The sequence below is a fragment of the Pollachius pollachius genome, assembly GCF_949987615.1.
Source record: "Pollachius pollachius genome assembly, chromosome: 15".
Classification (NCBI taxonomy): Eukaryota; Metazoa; Chordata; class Actinopteri; order Gadiformes; family Gadidae; genus Pollachius; species Pollachius pollachius.
The window spans coordinates 20,080,411-20,104,652 of NC_136948.1; the positions used below are offsets into that span (position 1 = coordinate 20,080,411).

General features: G+C 45.2%; 2 protein-coding genes across 4 annotated transcripts in view; both read left to right on the top strand.

The window, feature by feature from the left end:
- Positions 1-11,808, top strand: part of dnmt3ab (DNA (cytosine-5-)-methyltransferase 3 alpha b) — a 41,889-nt gene extending 30,081 nt beyond the window's left edge. For all 3 annotated transcript variants that reach the window (XM_079752429.1, XM_079752427.1, XM_079752428.1), the window contains 13 exons: positions 102-248; positions 604-648; positions 1,021-1,100; positions 1,822-1,934; positions 2,255-2,438; positions 3,188-3,272; positions 4,190-4,335; positions 5,063-5,153; positions 5,515-5,663; positions 6,182-6,267; positions 7,195-7,264; positions 7,758-7,876; positions 8,354-11,808. In XM_079752429.1, the coding sequence (XP_079608555.1) occupies positions 102-248; positions 604-648; positions 1,021-1,100; positions 1,822-1,934; positions 2,255-2,438; positions 3,188-3,272; positions 4,190-4,335; positions 5,063-5,153; positions 5,515-5,663; positions 6,182-6,267; positions 7,195-7,264; positions 7,758-7,876; positions 8,354-8,495 (1,457 nt within the window). In that variant the 3' untranslated portion in view covers positions 8,496-11,808. The remainder of the gene's footprint in view (positions 1-101; positions 249-603; positions 649-1,020; positions 1,101-1,821; positions 1,935-2,254; positions 2,439-3,187; positions 3,273-4,189; positions 4,336-5,062; positions 5,154-5,514; positions 5,664-6,181; positions 6,268-7,194; positions 7,265-7,757; positions 7,877-8,353) is intronic.
- Positions 11,809-12,989: 1,181 nt separating this feature from the next.
- dpysl5a (dihydropyrimidinase like 5a) lies at positions 12,990-23,755 on the top strand (the record flags this gene model as incomplete). The annotated part of the gene is made up of 13 exons (XM_079752430.1): positions 12,990-13,088; positions 15,368-15,638; positions 18,387-18,545; positions 19,159-19,338; positions 19,511-19,579; positions 20,049-20,093; positions 20,306-20,381; positions 20,915-21,071; positions 21,242-21,383; positions 21,790-21,932; positions 22,659-22,866; positions 22,980-23,148; positions 23,670-23,755. Exons 2-13 carry the CDS (start codon positions 15,378-15,380, stop codon positions 23,753-23,755), a joined length of 1,695 nt encoding a protein of 564 aa, XP_079608556.1. The 5' UTR covers positions 12,990-13,088; positions 15,368-15,377.
- Positions 23,756-24,242: the final 487 nt, after the last annotated feature.

The window sequence follows — 24,242 nt, forward strand, 5'->3', positions numbered from 1 at the left end:
GAACCACTGAATACACAGTTTCATGTGACAGCATCAAATTCTAATGACTCCCTCCTTCTTCCCACTTGTATATCACCTCCTGGTTTGCTGTTGCACTACAGAGGAGCGGAACCCTTATAAGGAGGTGTACCCCGACGTGTGGGCGGAGCCAGAGGCTGCAGCGTATACGCCCCCTCCGGCCAAAAAGCCTCGCAAGAGCACAGCAGAGAAGCCGAAGGTCAAGGAGATCATGGATGAACGGACCAGAGGTAAGGGGGCCGTTGTGCCATCAGCAATAGTGAACCCCCTGAGTATGTCCCCGGGGACGGCCAAGGCGTATATCAGTGTAAGTGGTAGCAGAGTGGGACCCCAGTCCATTAGTGAGTTCAGCTTTTAACTGGAACACCACTCAGCCATTATCAATTATGATACATAATGTTTATTATAAATCACGTTTTTGTTAGAGTATGAAAGTGCACTTGTGCAGTTGTAATTTTTCTTTGAATACATTTAGAGATGACGTTTGAATCCGATATATGTTTTATGTTTATTATAAGTTGCGTTTGATTATCGTGCCCCTAATTGTTTCCTGACTTCCCCTCTCCTCCTCTGAATGTCTTTCAGAGCGCCTTATTTACGAAGTGAGAGAGAAGACTCGCAGCATCGAGGGTAAGTGATGGAGTGTCCTCAGTGTGACCAGCACGTTCCGCAGGGGCCCTGTGGGGCCCCGTCGCGGTTCAACAAACACCAAGACACTTGGATTACATTCAACCTTGGAGGTTCGGACGCAAAGCGAACGATATCCCCTACTCTGATACTACGCTGACACAGACACTCAGTGCTGACTCAGAGAGTTTAATAATACAAACAGTTTATTCCTCCAGTGACGTTGATGACAGCACATGTCGTTCAGAGGATAATTATTTTGACCATGTGTGCTATTTGTCAATCTTTGCAAAGTTAGTCTGGGGACACCTTCTCCGCAATACGTTGGTTTCACACGTATACTGATTAATTTATCCTCTCTTTATGCATGTTCAGAGATCTGCATCTCCTGTGGAAGTCTCAACATTTCCATCCAGCATCCTCTGTTCGCTGGGGGAATGTGCCAAGGTTGTAAGGTAAGCTTCATCAGAAAGCTTAACATTTTGAGCTTTTATATCCAGCTTTTACACTACCGTTCAAAAGTTTGGGTTCACCCAGACAATTTCACGTTCTCATGAAACACAACCTTTTATTCAACAGTTTTCAGCTGTGCTAACATTATTGCACAAGGGTTTTGTACTCATCAATTAGCCTTTTAACACGATCAGCTTAACAATGTACCATTAGAACACAGGAGAGAGGGTTGCTTAAAATGGGCCTCTGTACACCTCAGCCGTTTACCGGTAGAAGAGTTATTTACCACAAGAACACTGACTTGTCTGTATTCTGATTCATTTAATGTTATCTTCATATTTTCTTTGAAAAAATAAAGACATTTCTAAGTGACCCCAAACTTTTGAACAGTAATATACAGCCACAGCGACTCTGAAACTCTGTACCTGCTCATTAATGCCATGTATCATGCCATTATTGAGCAGGTACGGAGTTTCTGCCTGTTCAAGGATGTCTACAGGTAGACTCGAACCCAGTACCTTTCTGTTGAGAACCAAACACACTAATAACTAGGCTATCTATCTGCCCCACTATATGAGATTTATGACTATTAGAAGCTAAGATGCGTATAAGATAAGACGCGTCTTGAGTGAGTAGACGAATACACTATATTTATTTCCTTTCCAAAAGAGATCGCATGTTATTGAAAGGTGTGTGTGTTTGGTTTGTGTGTGTGTGTGGCAGAACTGTTTCTTGGAGTGTGCGTACCAGTATGACGACGATGGCTACCAGTCCTACTGCACCATCTGCTGTGGAGGCCGGGAGGTCCTCATGTGTGGAAACAACAACTGCTGCCGGTCAGCCTCTGTCTACCTGTCTACTCCTCGCCTTACCCTGTCTGTCTGCCTCTCAGTCTGTCTGTCTGGCTCTCTGTCTGTCTGGCTCTCTGTCTGTCTGCCTGCCTCTATGTCTGTCTGTCTACCTGCCTGCCTCTCTGTCGGTCTGTCTGTCTGTCTGCCTCGCTCTGTCTGTCTGTCTGTCTGCCTCTCTCTCTGTCTCTGTCTGTCTGTCTGTCTGTCTGTCTGCCTCTCTCTGTCTCTGTATGTCTGTCTGCCTGCCTCTGTCTGTCTTGTCTTTCGAGGGCTGCCCAGCAGTGTGTCCGCCTGTCCGTCCCCAGGTGTTTCTGTGTGGAGTGTGTGGACCTGCTGGTGGGCCCCGGGGCCGCCGCTGCTGCCATCCAGGAGGACCCGTGGAGCTGCTACACCTGCGGCCAGACCAGCAGCCTGGGCCTGCTGCAGCGCCGTGCCGACTGGCCCTGCCGCCTGCAGCACTTCTTCGCCAACAACCACGACCAGGACTTTGTGAGTGTGGAGGTTGTGTCCCTGTCGCCACGGCGACGTCTAAAGAGGGGCTGGGGGGCGTCTCCGGGAGGCCAGTCGTTGTGTCGGCACAGAGAAGCTACGTCGGAATCTAAAGGTTTTGTGGCTGACTGGGGGTTGCCATAGAGACTAGTGTATCGCAGTTAAACTATTTATTACTTCCCTTTTTGAAGAGCTGGTTCTTATGTGATAGGGGTCTCAGAGGGTCACAGTTAACTTAGAAACAAGAATTAATGTGTTAGTGTGTGGTTCTCAGTGTAGTAGGTGGCAGGATACCGTGGACTTTTGCACATCATTGGATTTAGATTTTTGTATATAATTGGATTTAGTTTATTTTGTAAATTGTATTATGACCCTGTAACAACCTTTTTCGTTTATTTATCTTTATAAATATTTATGTTTTTGTCTTGCATATTTTTATCTTTATCTCTCTTATCAAAGCCCCTAAAAGAGTGTTGCCGGTAACCTGAGTTTCCGTGCCCAGTCTGACTCTCGTGGCTCTGTTCATCTGACCAGACTCTACTGGCATCAGTCTCATGCGCTTGACTCATGGGGTCCATCCAAAAACATCCACAGCCTGACCTGTACTCATCCTTAAGCAGGATGTTCTAACCTCCACCTACCTGCTCCTTTAAGGAGGTTTTCCAATGAAAGCGTCTGCTAAACTACCGATGACACTAAACCCCTCTATTGGCCCCTGGGTCTTAACCTGATGTTGTTTTCTGGACCAGGAGCCTCCGAAGCTGTACGCCCCGGTCATGGTGGAGAAGAGACAGCCCATACGCGTTCTCTCCCTGTTCGACGGCATCGCAACCGGTTAGAACTGCTCCGAACACACACACACACACAAACTCCCACACACTCCTCTGCCAACACAACTCTCACCAGAATGTCCCCCTCTCACTCATGAAAGAAATGCAGCATTTGAGTATTGAGTTACAAGGCCACTGTCCCAGTCCTCCAGGAAACACATTATGACATTGTTGCACTGTCTATTATGAGGTGTGGGTTGAGGGGTAGTCTATTCAAAGACAATGCTTTCACACACACACACACACACACACAAACACACATACATCACACACGCACACACACACACACACACACACACACACACACACACACACACACACACACACACATACACACACACACACACATAGGAGGGCAACCCTATAAAGGAGTGTTTTGATGTGGTTAAATGACCGAAGGGGCTTCCCTGTATCTGTTGACCAAAGAGCTGCAAGGAGGAGATCACAGGGGACCAATCACTGTGTTGATTGGAGCGTAACTGGCCCTTTAAGGGGAATCCTACTTGGCATTTGATCTTAGAAGATAATATCAAAGTCACTCTGAGTCAATGCCTGCTGTCCTATGGCTATAGTACGATGGCATGGTAAGATAATTAAGGGATAATATACAGCAGCATCTGACTCCTGCATCACCCTTTCACCCAGGTTTATTTCTCAATATGACCGGCTGGCTGTACATTATACTGCTTATTACACATCTACATACTAAAGAAATCCATACTTTGACACAAATTATAACACAAAGTGTGTGTTTGTGTGTGTGTGTGTGTGTGTGTGTGTGTGTGTGAGTGTGCGTGCGTCCGTGTGCGTGCAAGCATGCGTGTGTGTACGCGTGTGTGTGTGTATATGTGCATGTGTGTGGGTTTGTGTGTGTGTGTGTGTGTGTGTGTGCGTGTCGGTGTGTGCGTGTGTGCGGTGAAGGCCTGCTGGTGCTCAGAGAGCTGGGCATCGAGGTGGAGCGCTACGTGGCATCGGAGGTGTGTGAAGACTCCATCACGGTGGGCATCGTGCGGCACCAGGGGCGCATCATGTACGTGGGCGACGTCCGGAACGTCACACGCAGACACGTGAGGCGCCGCCATCTTGTTTGTCGCTCTCTGAATGGTTTGCTTGTGTAGGACCACATGTCAGAACTGCCACGTGATCTTAATTAACATTTACATTAACATTAAGAGCATTTAGCAGAGGCTTTTATCCAAAGCCACTTACAATAAGTACATTTGTCAGAAGAAGGTGAAACAATATATGACTGGCTGGCTGGCTATATGGCTACAATAAGGATGTTCATAGAACCAAGTGCAAAGGAAAAACAATCTCTAGGTTAACCCATTCCTCGTATACAACAAAGATAGCTAGTACCACATACAATAAGTGCGTACATTAAGTGCCAGGACAACATACAACAGTTATGATGGAGAATGCTATCATGGCGGAGATCTGAGTCCAAAGCTTTTTAGACCCCTGGCAGTATGACTGTTGGGAGATTGAAACCAGAACCTTCTAGACCTGCTGTGATAACTCCAGGCTCCTTCTGTCCAGCTCGCACTTTTATGTAGAGACAAATGTAACAGACAATTCCTAGTTTTGTGCGTGTGTGCATGCGGGTGGGGTTGCATTGTGTGCCCCTTTATCGGCCATACCAGTGATTCAGCACATGCCAGTGGAGGTTGGGCCAGGTGTGAGGGTGGCTCTTAGAACCACTTCTGTCTTCATCTTGGTCTATGGTATAAACAGCTCCGTTCTCCGGCTGGCTTTCCTCTCTTCCTTTTCTTACACGTGGATTCTCTTTGGCAGATCCTCGAGTGGGGCCCCTTCGACCTGGTCATCGGTGGGAGTCCGTGCAACGATCTCTCCATCGTCAACCCTGCTAGGAAAGGCCTCTTTGGTATGTCACCTTCTTCAAATACTTTTCTGATTATTATTCATAGTGAGTAAGTAAACTACGTAAATAGTTTATTAATTTGGACATTTGGTTGCCACAACAGTATAGGGAGAGACAAAAGAGAAGGAAATAAATAAATTAATATAACTACATAAATAAAGATTTTGATTAAATAAATCAATGATATGTGGGTTTAGAGGGGCAAAGTGTAGTAGTAGGTATGTGTATTAATGAAACTACGACTTTTAATTAGGTGCTTCTGTTTGTCTGTTTGTTTGATCAAAAAGTTGTGTGGTTATTCGGCAGCTTTCCTGTTTATTACTGTTCTGAAACCGGTGTTGTAATGACGCACTCTGTCCTCCAGAGGGCACCGGCCGCCTGTTCTTTGAGTTCTATCGGCTGCTCCACGAGGCCCGGCCAAAGGAAGGGGACAATCGACCTTTCTTCTGGCTGTTTGAGAACGTGGTTGCCATGGGCGTCAGCGACAAGAGGGACATTTCCCGCTTTCTGGAGGTCAGTTCCTTTTATTTACAGTGCATCTCCCTCTTCTGTCCCCCTTGTCCGGGACGCCCACTGGGTTGACATCATTGCCAGTGGCCGGTGTATTTTTAGATCACAAGCGCCCTCTTGTGGTTGCTCAGTGACCTGGAACCCTGACCCCGTTAAGAAGACTTAAAGTTCTTGTAATGGTTGGAGATGCTTTGTGGTTGGTGTAGGTCATTGTTCCGCTTATAGGTTGTTTTGAATTTGTCATGCTATGCTGTGCTTTGCTAGGCTACAGAATGATGCTGTACTCTGCCATCCTATACTACCTTGTATCGTCAACCATGCTCAAGTATTCTATGCTTAAGTAAATAACCCCCCCCCCAAAAAAAAGTTGATGCTGATTTAAATAAACTATGCTAAACGACACTATGTTATACTTTGCTGTACATATATATATTTAATTTAGATAATGGAGATTCATACATGCCGTGTTATGCCGTACTACACTATCACCGTACTGATTTTTGACCCTGTCCTCCTGTCAGTGCAACCCAGTGATGATCGACGCCAAGGACGTGTCGGCGGCCCACCGCGCCCGCTACTTCTGGGGCAACCTGCCTGGCATGAACAGGTTGGTGGGAGAATGGGGAGGGCAGGGCGGGCTCTGGACCACCGCTGACGAGACGACCACCACCCAGGGGCCTCATTAACAGAACACAGCAGTGCCCTGTGGTGGTTGTGTAGTCTTGTTCGGTGTCCATGGGAACCCTACTGACAGTGGGGGCATTAACAGCCCTGCTTCAGTCGGTCAGATCATAGTTTGATCCGGGGCTTGGGGGCTTCACTAAACATTTTTCCAGGCTCCCGTTTTGCAGTTAGGTTAGTTGTAGATTGAAATTGGTCTCAGATTCCAAGAGTTTTTAGAACGGGTCCCAAAGGCGTTTTTTCTTTGTTTTTGGTCGTTTATTTCTTAATGGTTCACTCTCTTAACCCATTGTTGTATCCTCGTTCTCTCCTGGTTCTTTCTCTGGTTCTCTCTCTGGTTCTCTCTCTGGATCTCTCTCTCTGGTTCTCTCTCTCTGGTTCTCTCTGGTTCTATCTCTTGTTCTCTCTCTCTGGTTCTCTCTCTTGTTGTCTCTCTCTGGTTCTCTCTCCTGGTTCTCTCTCTGGTTCTCTCCCTGGTTCTCTCTCTGGTTCTCTCTCCTGGTTCTCTCTCTCCGATTCTCTCTCTGGTTCTCTCTCTGGTTCTCTCTCTGGTTCTCTCTCTCTGGTTCTCTCTCTGGTTCTCTCTCCTGGTTCTCTCTCTCTGATTCTCTCTCTGGTTCTCTCTCTGATTCTCTCTCTGGTTCTCTCCCTGGTTCTCTCTCTGGTTCTCTCTCTGGTTCTCTCTCTCTGGTTCTCTCTCTGGTTCTCTCTCTGGTTGTCTCTATGGTTCTCTCTCTGGTTCTCACTCTGGTTCTCTCCCTGATTCTCTCTCTGGTTCTCTCTCTCTGGTTCTCTCTCTGGTTGTCTCTCTGGTTCTCTATCTGGTTCTCTCTCTGGTTCTCCACCTGCCCAGGCCACTGTCAGCCATGTGTAATGACAAGCTGGAGCTGCAGGACTGCTTGGAACATGGTCGGACAGCCAAGGTACGCACAGAACCCCTACTGTGGCCTTCTCACCACTTCACACCCATAGACACAGCGAGGGCGCACCCAGAAAGCGTATGGCTAAGTTACTGACCATCGCCATGGAGAAATTTCTTATTCAGTATTGTTTTTGGTCCAAACATAATCTGCTCATTTGAATGGTCAATACATCTGTCAGTCACAGCGGGACATCATTAAACATTTAAATATATTGTAGAAACCCTGAGAAGGATGGTTCCAGGGATGTTTAGGAGTGCAATGGTCTCTGAATGGGCATATTATAATGGCACAAAACATAGGTTTTATAAGATGACGTGATTGGAAAATTAGTCTCATGTCATCTATGATCTATGATCTATGACGAAATTAGACTAGACATGACACATTCCCCAACTCTTCCCACAAAGAACGCAATACCATCCTAAACAAGTATTCAGCTAATCAGTACATAATAACTTTAATGTCACTGCCCTGCTATCTTGGTCTTCGGTAGTTTGGCAAAGTGAGGACCATCACCACCAGGTCCAACTCCATCAAGCAGGGCAAGGACCAGCACTTCCCTGTGTACATGAACGAGAAGGAGGACATCCTGTGGTGCACGGAGATGGAAAGGTGAGGCTGCTTCACATCCAACTTATTGGGAACACTTTACCATAAGGCAACATTACTGAACCCTTGATAAGCATTGGTGAATGCAGTGAGAAGCATTCACTGTTTTCAGTTAATTAATAATTAACAGATAATTAATAGTGTGTTTCTCATTTACTCATGTTGTTTATTAATGATGTTCACCAAGATTATGATTAGTTAGTTATTATTTCATACATTTCCAATAAGCACAACTGAAATGATACATACAATTATGTTTGTCACTTGTATCCCATACATATAATTGAGAAAAAAAAATCTTGAAATTGAAATGTGACAAGAAAAGACAAAGTATATAATCCTTCCCAGACCTTCTAGTCTCCAGCGTAGATAAGAGAGACCAAACATAAAAATAAAAAATAATAAAACAAAAAATTTATTGTCCTAACTGTCTGCTACCTCTTTGTGCCCCACCACCACCCCCATCTAAATCACCTCCAGGATCTTCGGTTTCCCAGTGCACTACACCGACGTGTCCAACATGAGTCGCCTGGCCAGGCAGAGGCTTCTGGGTAGGTCGTGGAGCGTGCCCGTGATACGCCACCTCTTCGCCCCGCTCAAAGATTACTTTGCCTGCGTCTGAGAGAACGCGTTCTCAGGAGTTCCATATCTGCTCTGAACCGGCTAGGACACACAACTCAACTGTATTTTACGTCTAGAAACATGAGCCTCGATATTTACGTCGGAATATACGCTCGTATCGCTCAGTCACAGCGAAGCGCCGGTGTAGAAAACAAAATGTTTTACACGTGTTTGTTATTTTGGTTTCGTTGCGTTTTATTTGAAAAAATAAGTAATTGTTATTCTTATTTAATTTTTCAGTGTCCTTTTACCTTTTTTCTAGCAGTGTTATCCAGTATTTGTTTTGTTTTTGTTTTTGGTTGAAATTTGATTTATTTGTGCAAGCTATACTTACAAGACTATGCTTTATTCTCGAGACACTCTGCGAATCAATCCAAGAGCTATCTAGGGGATTTATTTTTACGAAAAGAGAGAGACTCTTCGTGAGATGGAAGACTGACAACCAGGAGCTCCGCCCCCCCCCCCCCCCCCCCCCCCCCCCCGGGGACGTCTTCTAGCCTGGGTACGGGCTCTACCCCCCAGGAATGTAGCCTAGCTGCCCTGGATGCCGGCCTCCACATGGGGGAGAGGTGGTGGGGAAGGGTCCCGGGGGTCCTCCTGGGTGTCTCTTGAGAATGTGGAAAAACACCAGTTGACAATATACCTCTTTGTTTTTACGGTTTATATACACACACACACACAGACGAAGGTAATTTAAGGTACTACTGTAAAAAATGGTAACCGATACCATGGTGCTTCAAACTAATGACAAGACATCATGGCTCATGTGGCAGTACGGTTCAAAGCAACAAACACACAGAACAATAACTTTGATGACTTTAGTAATGTACTGTTAGCATACTGTTAGCAGCTAACAGGCTAACTCCTCAGCGCTAACAGCTCCTCGGTGCTCTATGGTGACCTCTCACCGGTGCTCAAACCATTCAAGCTCTGCTGACCCCTGACCCTTGCAGGCCCCACTGCCTGTGTCTCTTGTCTGCACAAAACAGGAAGTGAAGCTACACTGCCACATGGGAAATGATGTTTTACTACTGTCAAAATAACCTTAAGAGCAACGTCTGCGGTGAACTACTTTTTTTCTAGTCTCATCCTGGCATTATTACTGTACAACTGTGGGTCGGAGGGGAGAGGGGAGGCCAGGGTCAACCAGACCCCCCTCTTCTTCGTCCACCTTCCTCTTCAAACTGAAAAAAAAATAGTCAGGTGCATATCCTCAATTTTATGGTGCCGCTTTGCAGTTCTTCTACCTTTTTTATAGCGATTTTGTGCTGTTTTACCAACATTATAAGGCACTTTTATATGTATACTTTTTTTCTCTGATATTTTACACACACACACACACACACAAACTATTGGTTGTTGTGAATTGTTTTTTGGTAGAATGTGAACTGATATATCCTCATGTAACGCTTTTATTCTTTTGTATATGGTAGGGCTGTGCCAATACAAGTGAACGAATGGACATATGTGAAACCCATGTATTTGACTAAATATACAGTAGACACAGATTCAAAATAGTTAATATTCACCCCTTTACCAAGACATCCCTAGCCGGCCATATTGTATTCTGTTCTGTACCAGTGACATACTATGTTTCTTCTTCAGATTTGAAGGACGTCTTTATTTCTATCATGATTGTTGAATTTACAGACAGAGTATGTATTTTGTATGATATTAGTCCCTTATGAAAGACACACACATTTCTGCCCTGCTATACTGATTACGGTCCCAAACATTAGTATGCACATGACCTACTGATTTGGATTACCGTTTTTAAGTCTAAATTCTCTTGATTGTACCCCCAAAGCTAAATATGGAGGATTTAGGAGGGAAGTTTGTCAGAACTTTAAACTGGCGCAGTAGTTGACAAATGTCAAGAAATCAAAGAACAGACGTAGTCATGGAAATAACTCATAGGTTATTGCTTGTTTATGTCATATTTAAAAAAAATCGAAATCTAATTTTTATAAAATGTAGTTTCATAATGTAATTAAGTTCTTAAGTGACCTTATTGCCATTCTTTTACCCCATACTCACATTATTATGAATCCTTGTGCGCTGTGTTATTTTAAATCGATGTTTCTCCCCCGACCTATATAACTCGGATCCATCAAGTTTGTACAGATTGTACATAGTTTTCCTGTTGCTGTTTGAATTTTTTTGTTATTACATATGAGATGTACAAATAAATTGTCTTCTAATATATATTATCAAATTACACAAAATCCTAGATTTAAATTTAAAATCAATGACAAATTTGATTCAAAACATGCGTTGAGCACTAGATATTAGAGAGACTCGAAGTCTACAGGTTAGTTCCATTGAGTGTGTGCCCTTGTGTAAGTGCGCGTGCGTGCGTGCGTGCGTGTATGTGTGTGTGTGTGTGTGTGAGTGTGGATGCGTGTGTTGAGAGAATGCAGACAAATAAAAAATCTGTTGATCCTATTTTGACTTAAGTACAGCTTTATGGCCAACGGTTAACTTCACTGCACAGCCCTACACGGTTTATTTTCTTCATATGGAAAACAGACAAACACCAAACGATTATAGGGACTGTATGTGCTTTCTTATGGTGCTAAACATTTTATCTACTCAAGAAAAAGGTATATTTGAACGGTTAGATGAATAAACTTGTCATGACATTGACAGTTTTAAGTTCCTTGTAGTAATGAGAAAAAGCCCTGTATCTCCCCCCTCCAACATATAAATATATATCTATATATTAACAAAGACATTTTAACTTTGTACTTGAAAAAAACAACAATGAGTGACAACGGAAAGGTTTGCGATACTGTTTTAGATTAGGGATTGCTGTAGTTGGTGCGTATCTGTGGGAACATCATGTACTGGGTAACAGACAAAAAAAATCCATAATAACTTACTGTAACAATGTATTCTTAAAACGCATCGCTTTTAAACTTACATTCCATGCCGTAATATCTTCCATTACTGTTTTTTTATATATTTATAATTGATTCTTATTAGTTTTTTCAGTTGTTGTTATGTTTCCTAATCAACCACATTACTTTACACTGTTGAAGGCAGATTCATTCAATATTCAGTGATAGGCCGACTGTTGGCACCTGCTCCGACTTATGTTCTGTGTCATGTTTTTGTTTATTTCATTTTTTGCTTATTTTATTTTAATCTGGGCCGATTATGCTTTCCTCAAGACCAGTTGGTACAGCAGATGTAGCAGTCTCTCTCCCACCTCTACCCCATACCTGTATTGTGTCCAGAGAGAACGTAGACGCTCCTTAATGTACTTGTGCTGGAAAACACTTGAATAAATGTATTGGTTTCTTTTTTTGGTGCAACAATGGGGACTTTTTCTGTTTATATTTTTTCGTTATTCCATTAGATAAGTTGTCATTCAATCACGGCCAAGATGGTCGGTGAACGTTGGTGCTCTGTGTGGTTTAAAATATAGGCCTACATTTCATTTGTTGTCATAATTAGGGTTATTCATATGCAAACATAGGCCTATGAAAAGGCTCATGCACATGGGAAAGGTAGGCCTATTAAATTCATGTGGCTCGACAGAAGAACAATTTCCATTTTTCCTCAAACGATTTTACGGGCATTTTAATTTATTCTCAACTGTTAATATTAAACATTAAACATATAACTTCAGTGGTATAATGGTATCGATATAACATAATCATTCCAATAAAGGTATCAGTTGATATTTCCAATGGATTGCATGGATTATAAACACAGAAATGCTTAGTAGAGCAGTACCAACCTGAGACCTATGGACATTTTAAGATGAGAGGACTACTTGTTAGGGTTAGGGTTAGGCTGTCTTCACAAAGCCAAGTGTGCCTCCTCTCCTGGTCCAACAATGGTGTTTGTCCTCAACCTCTTTCATCATAGAGAACACAGTCACTCTCCAAATCTCTCCACATCCCATAACCAAGCTACTTAAAGTGAACATCAAATGGATAATACATTCAAGCCTAAAGCTTTTAGTCCATAAAATTTACCTCGAATGATATATGCATGTGTGTCGCAATAAACCACAATTTCTTTATTGTGATTGGTGTGGGTGGGGTCGATCGTTGCTTAAACCCCACAAAAATATTAATTAATTATTAATTTCAAAAGGTAATTCTTACTTTTCAGACTAAATAATCAATGTCAGAAGTACATTGTTGTAACAATTATTATCATGTAGGCCACACCTGCCGCTTGTTTTCCTCTCATAGTTCACACCCACTTCGTTTAATAGTGGTACAGCCTCCTCCGTGGGGACACGCGTTAAGCAATCGCTGATTGGCTCCTCCTGCGACCAAGCCTATGGTCCGGGGCGTTGATTGGAGCGCGCGGCCGTCGCGCAGCTTGGATGCTGCGATCGGCCGGTCCCAGGAAGGCATCTGCTTGAGCCTTCAGTGTTGCCAGATTGGTCCTGATTTCCCCTACCCATCTGGCAACCCTGGCTGCAGCGCGCTGCAGACAGGTCTTGCCCAATTTGGCAACACTATGTGCCGTTATCTCCTCGGTGGTGCTATCTCCGGATTCTGTTGCATACTGTGCCTGTCAAAAACTATCTATCGATAAAAAAGACGACCGCAGCTGTAGGCCCACAGAGGAGGTATGTGCTCAACGGCGTTATCTTGACTTGTTGCCAGAATTTGTGGTCGTTTTTGACGTTGTACACGAGACGTGTGAGTATATTTTATCCCAATACTTTGTTCCCCTTGCTCCATGTTTGGGTGGCTCCTATCTCCTGGAGGGAATGCCGTCTCCCGGCCAGTCCATTAAGGCTTAATCGATCAGGGTAGTGAAATATAGACCTTACTTCAGAAGACGGGAATGCTAGGTAATTGTAAAATATGCGCAAGATATGCCCTACTTTCGCATTTAGGCGGCAGCATTATGTTTATTGAGGGTGGAGTAGATTTGAGCCGCTTCTAGGTCCCTGATGTGTGGACACGCCGGCTTCTTTGTGTCAAACGTGCACAAGCAGTACTCACTCTTTTTAATCTATTTATTTTTTGCATTAGGTTACTTCTTAACATAATGTAGGCCTGCACACACTCCTGTGAGGGATTATTATCATTATAATAAAGCGTGTTTTGCTCCGCAGGAGCCTTAACCATGAGCAACAGAGAATATATCCAGTACAACCACACACAATTGTGCTCTAAATGGATGCACTATGGTCTAAATAGTTTTTTTTTATTCTCAGACAATGCAGCGGATGTAGGGAAAAGAAAACCCATATTTTTATTTAACATAAAACTTCACGAGTTGACCCTGTATAGTAATATCTCTAGAACAATAACTAGATGTGTGTATTTAATTGGCATTTTGCAAAATGGTTAGCATTTTCCATTTCTAAAATGTGTAATTGAATATGTCAAAGTGATGGATGCATGCATTTCTTCAATAAGTAGCGGTTGATATGATCATCTTCCATATCGTCCATCTCATGCGGTAAAGTCGCCGCACCCTCACACGTACGCGTCACACGCACGTCGTCTACGCGCACGCAAGGACGCACATTCACACACTTGCAGTAGCACACATGACATGGCATCATAAATAAAGGAGTAGATCATGTCCACTACTCAGTAGACATACTCTGTCTGCGATGTGCATTGCCAGTCATTGCGCGTTAAACTCTTATACTAAATTGGGGAATTTAACATATTTTTGCCGTTAATATAAATCATATTTTAGAAATAAGCGCAACACAATTAATATGACTTAAATATAAAAAATAAAAAAGACAGACGGACAGGTGAACAGGCAGACAGACAGACAGACCGAAGGGTGAAATGGCACGAAGGCCGATAAAAAATGATAAGACAGTCGTTCACGGACATTCAGAGCTGTCCGTGAACGACAAACACTGCACACACAGCACGCTGACAGCGGAGAACAGCCTCACAACCAGTCAAGCCTCACAACCAGTCAGCCTCACCACCAGTCAGCCTCACCACCAGTCAGCCTCCTACTAGCCCCTCAGCCTCACAACCAGCCCCTCAGCCTCAGCCTCCCCACTATGTGGTTCAGGACCAGTACAGAGTTTTTGTTTAGCGTTGTGGTGTTAGTTCTAAACAGAACTGGATTGTCTTTGGTGTGATTCACGGACAGATAGGTTGGCTTCCTCACGTTTTCCCAGAGAGCATTTCGGGGCATTTGGCGTTAATAGATCTAACAAAGTACCATCAGACCAGGGTTTTTATTCAGTATATCCACTCAGAAAATATTGAGTAAGACAGGGAGGCGGAGAGAAGAGAGAGGGTCACAACAGAGCGTATAACCACAGCTGGTAGATTGAACCTTCATGCTTTGACCATTAGCAGGTCCTGCTGGTTAAGGAGTCTTCTCCTTTCACTGTTTCTTGAGGTGCTTTCATGGGCTGTGGTGCCTTGGACAGGGCTACAACAGCGGGCTGACAGAGCGAGAGGAACCACATGTAGGACAGGATGTTTGGCTCAGAATCCAACTGGGGTCGCTTCAGGTCAGTCCAAGGCCACCAAACTGTTTCTAAGACTTATCTCCCTCCTCTCCTCCACCTCCTTCTCCTCCCCCCTCCTTTCCTCCCCCCTCTTCGTCTCCCTTCTCCCCCATCGTCTCCTTCCTCCCCCCCGTCTCCGCCTCTCCCCCTCCTCTCACTCCTCCTCCTCCAACCCACCTCATTATCCTTCTCTTCCTCCTCATCTCCTCCTCCACTTCTACCTTTCTCCTCCCCCCTCCTCTCTTCTCTCCAACTGCTCCCTTCTCTTCCTCCTCATCTCCTCCTCCCCCTCTGCCTCTCTCCTTCTCCTCCTTCCCCCTCCTTGCTCCTCTCTCCTCCTCCTCCTCCCTCCTCCCTCCTCCTTTCTCTCCTCCCTCCTCCCTCCTCCTCCTCCTCTCCTCCAGAGCTATAGCCATGTCTTCTAGTTCCACGATGGCGCGCATCCTGATCAAAGGGGGCAAGGTGGTGAACGACGACTGCACGCAGGAGGCGGACGTGTATATCGAGAACGGCGTGGTGCAGCAGGTGGGCCGCGAGCTGATGATCCCGGGGGGCGCCAAGGTGATTGACGCGTCACGCAAGCTGGTGATGCCCGGGGGCGTCGACACCAGTGTCCACCTGCAGGAGACCTTCATGAACGCCGCCACCGCCGACGACTACTACAGCGGCACCAAGGTACCGGGGGTCTCTGTGGATGGGTCCATGTCTCTGGGGCTCGATCTCTCGCTTGCTCTCTCTGTCTCCATTTCTCAATGCAAAGATTAGAAATGAGATTTATTGGCATTCACGTGCGTTTAACAATGCCACAGCACAAAGTTAAATGAAGTTCAACATAAGAGAGAAAGTAATAATATCTATCGTATCTGTCTCTTTCTCTCTCTTTCTCTTTCTCTCTATTGCTGTCTCTTTCTGTCTCTCTCTGATTCTCTTGCACACTCTCTGATTGTCTACCTCTTTCTCTGTTGTCTCTTTCTCTTTCGGTATCTCTCTAGCTATTGCTGTCTTACTCTCTCTCTCTGTCGCTTTCTCTCTCTCTCTCTCTCTCTCTCTCTCGCTCTCCCTCTCGCTCACTCTCAGCGAGTGGTCTTGCTGTGGTGTGATGTCACCACATCCAAACTAAAAGTATTCTATATATATAAGATTTATTTATATGTTACTGAGGCTAGGGGAGGCTAATATGAAGGGAGGGATGTCATATATGAATATCTATTTTATTTGTATCATATATGATATAATCATCTATAGTTTAGCATTCACAATAATGCTTTATTGTTGTGGGGTGGAGAGGTGAAGACAATTGTACGGAGGAGGAGGAGTGTGTGGATGGACAGCATACTTGGCTTGTCTCTATGTTGTACACATTGTCACGAGACAAGGCAGACGGCTCTGTTTTGAATGGCCTAGATTACAGAGATGGTCCCGTCGCTGTTAAAGCCTGACAATGCACAATGCCTCCTCACAGGTTAGACAAGAACACTTGGTCGGGTCATGAGGTTCATGTTTTGCTTTTCCATTTTAGATTTCCTTTGACCTATTTTTGTTATTCATATTAAACGTTTTTTAGTCAGTATTTCCATGTTTTGATTAATTTTTTGATATCCATGCTTTGTTCGAGACTTCACTGAAAAGTGGTATATTGTTAATATTATTAGGATTATCATGATTATTATGAACTGGTAGACTTAAGTCTCATGGTCTGACCATGACGACATCATCTTGTTGCCCCTGGCGATGCTAGCTATGTGTTTGAGCTCGGCACCACCCGTCGACAGTTCCCACACTAGTATCACAGCCTCTGTTGTCAGACTGCTCACGAACACATGCACGCACGCACGCACACACACACACACACACACACACACACACACACACACACACACACACACACACACACACACACACACACACACACACACACACACACACACACTCACACTCACACATACAGACACACACACACACACACACACATATACATACACATACACACACACACACACACACACACACACACACACACACACACACACACACACACACACACACACTCCCTCTTCCCCCCTCTCTCTCACACACTACTCTCCCTTCCCTTTCCTAGCACTCCACTTCTGTGGATGTGTGGACCCAAGTGGAGGGGGGTGGTGGGGTGGGTATCAGTTTCTGTTGCCATGGATACCGGGGTGCTGCTGCAAAGACTGCTGCAAAGCCCCTTTTCACTTATGCCCATTGTACACAAAGACAATGGTTCTTAGAGCGAGGGAGAGAGAGAGAGAGAGAGAGAGAGAGAGTGTGAGAGAGAGAGAGAAGGGGAGGGAGTGTCATTCACACACACACACTAGCTCTCCCCAAACTACATACTCTCACATTCTCTCTGTCTCGGTCTCTGTCTCTCTCGGTCTCTCTCTGTCTCTCTCTGTCTCTCTCTCTCTCTCTCGGTCTCGGTCTCTCTCTCTCTCTCTCTCTCTCTGTCTCTCTCTGTCTCTCTCTCTCTAGGGTGAGCCAACAGATGCTCGCTGACGCATGCACTTGTACACAGAAACATACTCATTAGGCTTGTCTCCCAGGAGGCTATCTGAGTTACAATTATCTATTATATTTAATAAGATAGTGATTATGTATTATATTAGAAAACTATTTTAGAGATAAGCAAATAGCTCAGTGATAAGATATACAATTAAGCTCTTTTAGTGTGATAAGCTTATGTAGTGTGATTTCCTTTGCCATTACGAGAGAGAGAGAGAGAGAGAGAGAGAGAGAGAGAGAAACACACACAATCCAAAGCACTGTGGTTTAAGGGCAAGACTACCTTAGATGATCATTGGGGTGAATTGCCCCATGTTTAAACTACCGAAAGATTTATGGACACATGCTGTAATGGCCCTGGGAGCATAACCATTAAATGTGGGTAGTAATTCTCTTGTTGTCCCTGGACCATGAGCTAATATTGATAAATAACCAGCTCTCATTTCACCTTGAAGTAACGAGCGTCACCAATCAATACAGAGGCATCTGCTCCCTGCTCACACTGATTTAATGTGTGTGATAAGTGTCATAGTTGATGTATAAATACATAGTTATGTTGGATTATGTCACCAATATAACCTTTATTGATACATTGCTTGTCATCAATACAAAGTGTTTGATATGGGAAACAAGGGAATTTTAATAGTTTAATATAACACAGAGTATAACAAAGATGCTTTGAGCGGTAGATAAAAAACATTACTTAATTAAATAAAGCTAGAAACGTATGTTTTAAAATGTGTGTGTGTTTTTGTGTGTTTGTGTGCATATATATGTGTTTGTGTGTACATGTATTTGTGTGTATTCATGTTTGTATGTGGGTATGTATGTGTTTATGTGTGTGTGTTTGTGTATGTATATGTGTGTGTGTGGTCATATAAATGAATGTGTATCTCCCAGGCGGCGCTGGCTGGCGGGACCACCATGGTGATCGGACACGTCCTCCCAGAGAAGAACGAGTCCCTGCTGGAGGCCTACGAGAACTGTCGCAGCATGGCCGACCCCAAGGCCTGCTGCGACTACGCCCTGCACGTGGGGGTCACCTGGTGGGGGCCCAAGGTACCCCCGAGACACACACATGTCAATACCATTTCAAACAAAATTCAAGAAAAATTCAAGTATTGAAATGGTATTGACTTTTATTGAACATTTTAATGCCATTTTGCTCATTCTTTCCAAATGCCTAGCACGCCACATAACAACAAAATGATTTGCTTCAAGTATAATTATTTAAAAAGTCAACACAAATGATATTAACAAAAGAAAAACATTATTAATATCCATTACACATTAAAATAAATATTTTTTCGCATTTGAGTCTTTGAACATTGAACATGGAGATGTTTGAATTGTATGAATTTCTTAACACTTAACTAGAGTTACCACTTATGTAGAAGGGTCTTCCTGAAACTAAAGTAAGCAAATTCACGATATGCAGTAATTGGCGACTGTTTAAGTGGTCTGGGCATGTGCACAAGAGGGCATTAACAGAATAACAAAGTATCTAGGATCCTCCTAGATGCTTGAAATCTTTCATGAATCCATCGAGTTCCTCCCCTGGACTCAAGCCACACGCCAAAGTAACAGTTTAACACGTGGAACGCTATCTTAAACCATCACTCATCAGCCCCTCCTCCTCCTCCTCCTCCTCCTCCTGCTCCTCCTCCTCCAGGTGCAGGCTGAGATGGAGAAGCTGGTGAGGGAGCACGGGGTCAACTCCTTCCAGCTCTTCATGGCCTACAAGGACCAGTTCATGCTGCGGGATGGCGAGCTCTTCCAGGCCCTGCAGCACTGCAAGGACATCGGCGCCGTGGCCCGGGTCCACGCCGAGAATGGGGAGCTGGTGGCGGAGGTGAGGACCCGGCGGGGTTCCTCTCACATCCCCGACTCAGGTGGCCCAATGTTAGGATTATTTTAATCCTAGCAGCCAAAACCGAGAAGAAGGATTGACTGGGAAGTGAATCCAACAGAATAAGTCATCTATAAAGGGATCAATGTGACTTCTCTTCTCCTCTCTCCTCCAGGGCACTAAGGAGACTCTGGATCTGGGCATCACCGGCCCTGAGGGCATTGAGATCAGCAGGCCTGAAGAGGTGCTCCAACATGTGTACTCTGTGTTTAGCATGTCACCTCCGGGGGTCCACACAAATCTGGATTTATCTGGGCCTTCCATCCATTTTTTTTTCAAAGACGCTCCACCAAGCGGATGACTCTGAAAACCCCGGCCTCCCGCTGGAGCCTTTGAAAATGCATAAAATGGAGGGTTTTGAAAAAATTTGATTTTGTGACAATATGCAGTAATTGGCGACTGGTTAAGTGGTCTGGGCATGTGCACAAGAGGGCATAAACTGAATCACAAAGTATTGCCTTCTTGTGGATAGGCAGCATTCGGAGACCACGCCTTGAAGCACGAAAAAGAGGTGTTTTACAGGCCGCATAATGGACGTTATTGTTTAATCACTTATAGATGGTGTCTTATTCATGCTACAATCTAACTAAATTTGGGTTCTGCTCTTCATGCTGTGTGTATTGACCTACTTCCGTCATCTGTCTCCCTAACAGCTGGAGTCAGAGGCCACCCACAGGGCCATCACCATCGCAAATAGAGTGAGTGAGTCAGTGGCATCGCAACGGCAACCGCACAACCCCGCCGCGTACAACACAGGGGTCTTGTGTGACTGAATGTGCTCCAGTGAAACCCCCATTCCAGACATGAGTCCCTGAGATAAAGGGCAACATGAATAAAGTGGAGCCTCATTGAGTTGACCATATCCAAGTGTTTTCTGATGCTGTTTGTTTGTTTGTTTGGTGTGTCCCAGGTGCACTGCCCCATCTACCTGGTCAATGTCTCCAGCATGTCCGCCGGGGATGTTGTGGCATCAGCTAAGATGCAGGGTAAGGATTATTATACACCTCTGAGGTGTGCCATTCATGGACCTGGGTGTGTTGCCTGCTCTCACGCAAAGGTCCCTGATGATGGGAGTATTAAAACACCTCTTGATTCTGAAGGACAAGCAATCTTGTTCCCTTTGGTTTACTGAGAGGTTTACCAAGATGAAATCTTTGATTTTTGATTATTGAAAGGGACATTTGGGGTGGAAACATTTTATATGGATATGTGGTGCTTAAGGTTTCAATATCCCATGTATGTACTGTATAGTTAGGCCTACATTTCATTAGCTTACATAATCACTTTTGAAAACAAGATCAAAATAAAACGTATACCTGATGCCTAACGGCCCTATATCATTCCTAGCTTTACAGGTGCTAGCTTTAGCATCCCTAGCTTCAGCGGTACTAGCTTGAGGCATGCTTGCTTTTGCGCTCGTAGCTTTAGCAGCTTTAGCATTAGCCATCATAGCTTTACCGTTAGAAGCTTGCTCCTAGCTTAGTGCGTCAAGCTTTAGAATGATACATTGTGACGGCAGGTAAGGTGGTCCACGGGGAGACTACTGTGGCCCACGCGGTGCTCAACGGCCTGCAGTACTACCACCAGGACTGGGCGCACGCTGCGGCATACGTCACCGCACCGCCCCTCCGCCTGGACCCCAACACACCCAACTACCTCATGAGCCTGCTCGGAAAGTAGGTCACAGGATTCATGGGGTCGAGACAACAATGTATACTTTTGTTTATTGCTATTTGTTACTTTTAACTCATAAAACAGTCTTTGAGTATTTATAAAAGTATTAAATAAAAGCAATGACAGCAAGAGAAATGTCAACACTAACCCGTGATATTGGTTGTTCCCACAGCGACACGCTGAATGTGGTGTCGTCGGACCACCGGCCGTTCACCATCAACCAGAAGGCCATGGGGAAGGACGACTTCACCAAGATCCCCCATGGGGTCCCGGGCATCCAGGACCGCATGAGCGTCCTCTGGGAGAGAGGAGTGGTGTGTAGCCCTCTGCAGACCCCTGGAGAAAACAATCAAAACATGTCATTAGCTTCAGGTTTCACCATGGGTTTAACATTAGAGAAGGTCTTATTGGTATTGTAAGTGCCTCAATGAACTTAACCTCCAAAAACCTACAATACATTTAATGTCATTTGGGAAAATGAACTTTTTCTTCCTCATAATTTATTGGTAGTGATTGGCTGATGGATCGAAAGTGATTGGTTTGTCGGATTGGATTGTCACCTCCATATCCAATCTGTGGAGATATAATTAGAGGCCTCAATCAAAATGTTACAGTAGTCCACTCTGTGCCCTCCTTCTGGCTAGTGGCATTCATCATACACACAGCATCCTGCTCCCACCAATATTAATATCATATTTCGTTAATCCAAAATGAATGTAGGTCGGAGGTAAACTGGACGAGAACCAGTTTGTGGCGGTCACCAGCTCCAATGCTGCCAAGATCTACAACCTCTACCCCCGGAAGGGGCGGATCGTCCCCGGGGCCGACGCCGACATCGTGGTCTGGGACCCGGAGGGCTCCAAGTATGAACCTCCCAACCATCTCTAGCTCCTCATCCTAATGCTCTTACCCTCCTACCGGGAGGGGGGGCACTCTGATCTGGGTTAAATCCCAGTAACTCCTCCCCTTTCTGGGATGGATCTGACCACACAGCTTGTCACAGAAAAGTGTGTGAATATTGCTTGTGTGAATGGGAGGCGGCGCTGTAGTCTAGCGGTGAGGGGGTTTCACTCCTAGCTTCTAGAAAGGTTCTGGGTTCAAACCCTGCCCAGTAGAGGACCATATTAGAAATCTGTTATGGCATCACAGCGAATATCTTCTTATGAAGAATTTCCAATTCAACCCTTTGGTTCTATATGTATAATTTGTGTGTGTATACAGTGCGTTACAACTAGTACTACACAATACATTGCAACACAACATTTACATTACACAATACACGTATATTTTACGGTTTTATCCAAAGCGACTTATAATAAGAACATTTGTCAGAAGAAGGAGAAACAATATATGGCTGTCGGTACAGATGTTCATAGAACCAAGTGCCAAGCACTTACATTCGCTAGGTTGACCCATTCCCATGTACAACAAAGATAGCTAGGATAAGATGCTACACAACTAAGTAATTATTATTTATTTATTTTTCGAGCCAGCATGTACGACAAACAAGGCAGTGTTCCCCCTCCCAACACAACACAACACAGGACAATACTGCACAAACAACACATTACCATGGTCCCTCTGCTCAGGACCATCACCGTGGAGACCCAGGTGCAGGGGGGAGACACCAACCTGTATGAAGGCCTGCGTTGCCATGGCGTCCCCATCGTCACCATCAGCCGAGGCCGTCTGGTGTACGAGAACGGCGTGTTCACGTGCGCCGAGGGCTCCGGAAAGTTCTACCCACTGCGCACCTTCCCGGACTTCCTGTACAAGAAGATGGTGCAGAGGGAGAAGGTAGCGGCCTTGGAGGCCATCGTTATTAAAACATGAACGGGATGTCACACACACTGTGTGTGTGTGTGTGTGTGTGTGCGCTAATGTGTGGTTGTGTGTGTTGGACCAATCAGTGCACTGCCCTGAAGCCGGTGGAGAGGGAGCCGTACACGGGGGAGGTGGTGGAGGTGGTGGTCTCAGGGAGGAGGGACTTCGGCTGCTCAGACCTGGACACCCCCACCAGGCCCTGCACCCGGCACGGCGGGGTCCGGGATCTCCACGGGTCCAGCTTCAGCTTCTCTGGTGAGACCTGTCAGTCGCTCTGTTAGCTGTCACGATGTCTTTCATCAGTCTGTGCAAATGTCTGTCTGTTCACCTGTCTGTAAGTCCATCAGTGTACCTCTATGTCTGTATGTAGCCCCTCGGGGTCTGAGGGGAACGTACAAACACTGAACGGTGGGGCCTTGTTACTCAGCCTCTGAGCCGGCAGCTGAGGTAGTAACACAATAAATTGGTGTTACTACCTGTCTGTGTAAAAGGGTGAATGTCCCAGCATGGGTCCCACCAATGTCCCACCATGGGACAGGGGTGGGACATTTTTTTTTTCACGTCATCCCTCTGATTCCAGAACCCCGGCATGCTCTGTGTAACACTCACTTTTCCCACTTTGTTTGTCGCTGTTTGAAAAAGCAAAGCCAGAATAATGTTGCCTTCTTTATGGAAATATCATGGGATCTCTGTATAAAAGGGGCCAGTCCCAGCAGGTTGCAATAATAACAGTTGCTGGGGGTCCCTTCCTCCTCCTCCTTGTCTGGTGTTGCTAGGTGCCCAGATTGACGACAGCCTCCCCAAGAGGTCCTCCGCCCGTATCCTGGCGCCTCCGGGCGGCCGCTCTAGTGGGATCTGGTAACCGCACACTAATGCACAGGAACAGGAGAACACCACCCCAGAGACTCACCACTTCCTCTTCCTTTCAAAATAAAAGCAAAAATTCCTGGCAGGTTTCGTGGGGGGTGGGGTGGGAGGGCTGGGGGGGTGTGTGTGGGGGGGGGGATCGGGGCATTAACATGGATCAAGGTTTGCATTTTGACCCCGACGCCAGACTAACTTCTGTTTTCATTTGTACACTGAAACACTGACTATGCCATATAACCATGTCAGCAAAAAGTGAGGATTTTTTTGTTCTGCGCGGTTAAGAACAGAACCGTTTTGAGTGTGAACGTTAACCAAATGAATGCAGGTTCCCATGCCTGGAGTCGCCTGTATCTTATAAACCACTGATCGTTTTTTGGGGAACGGGAGCGGGCGGGGGGGGGGGAATGATTGCTTTTGCACTTGTATCATGTACTTCTTAGCTGCCTTTTTAGAAAATAATTTGTAATGTGTTCAAATGGGAA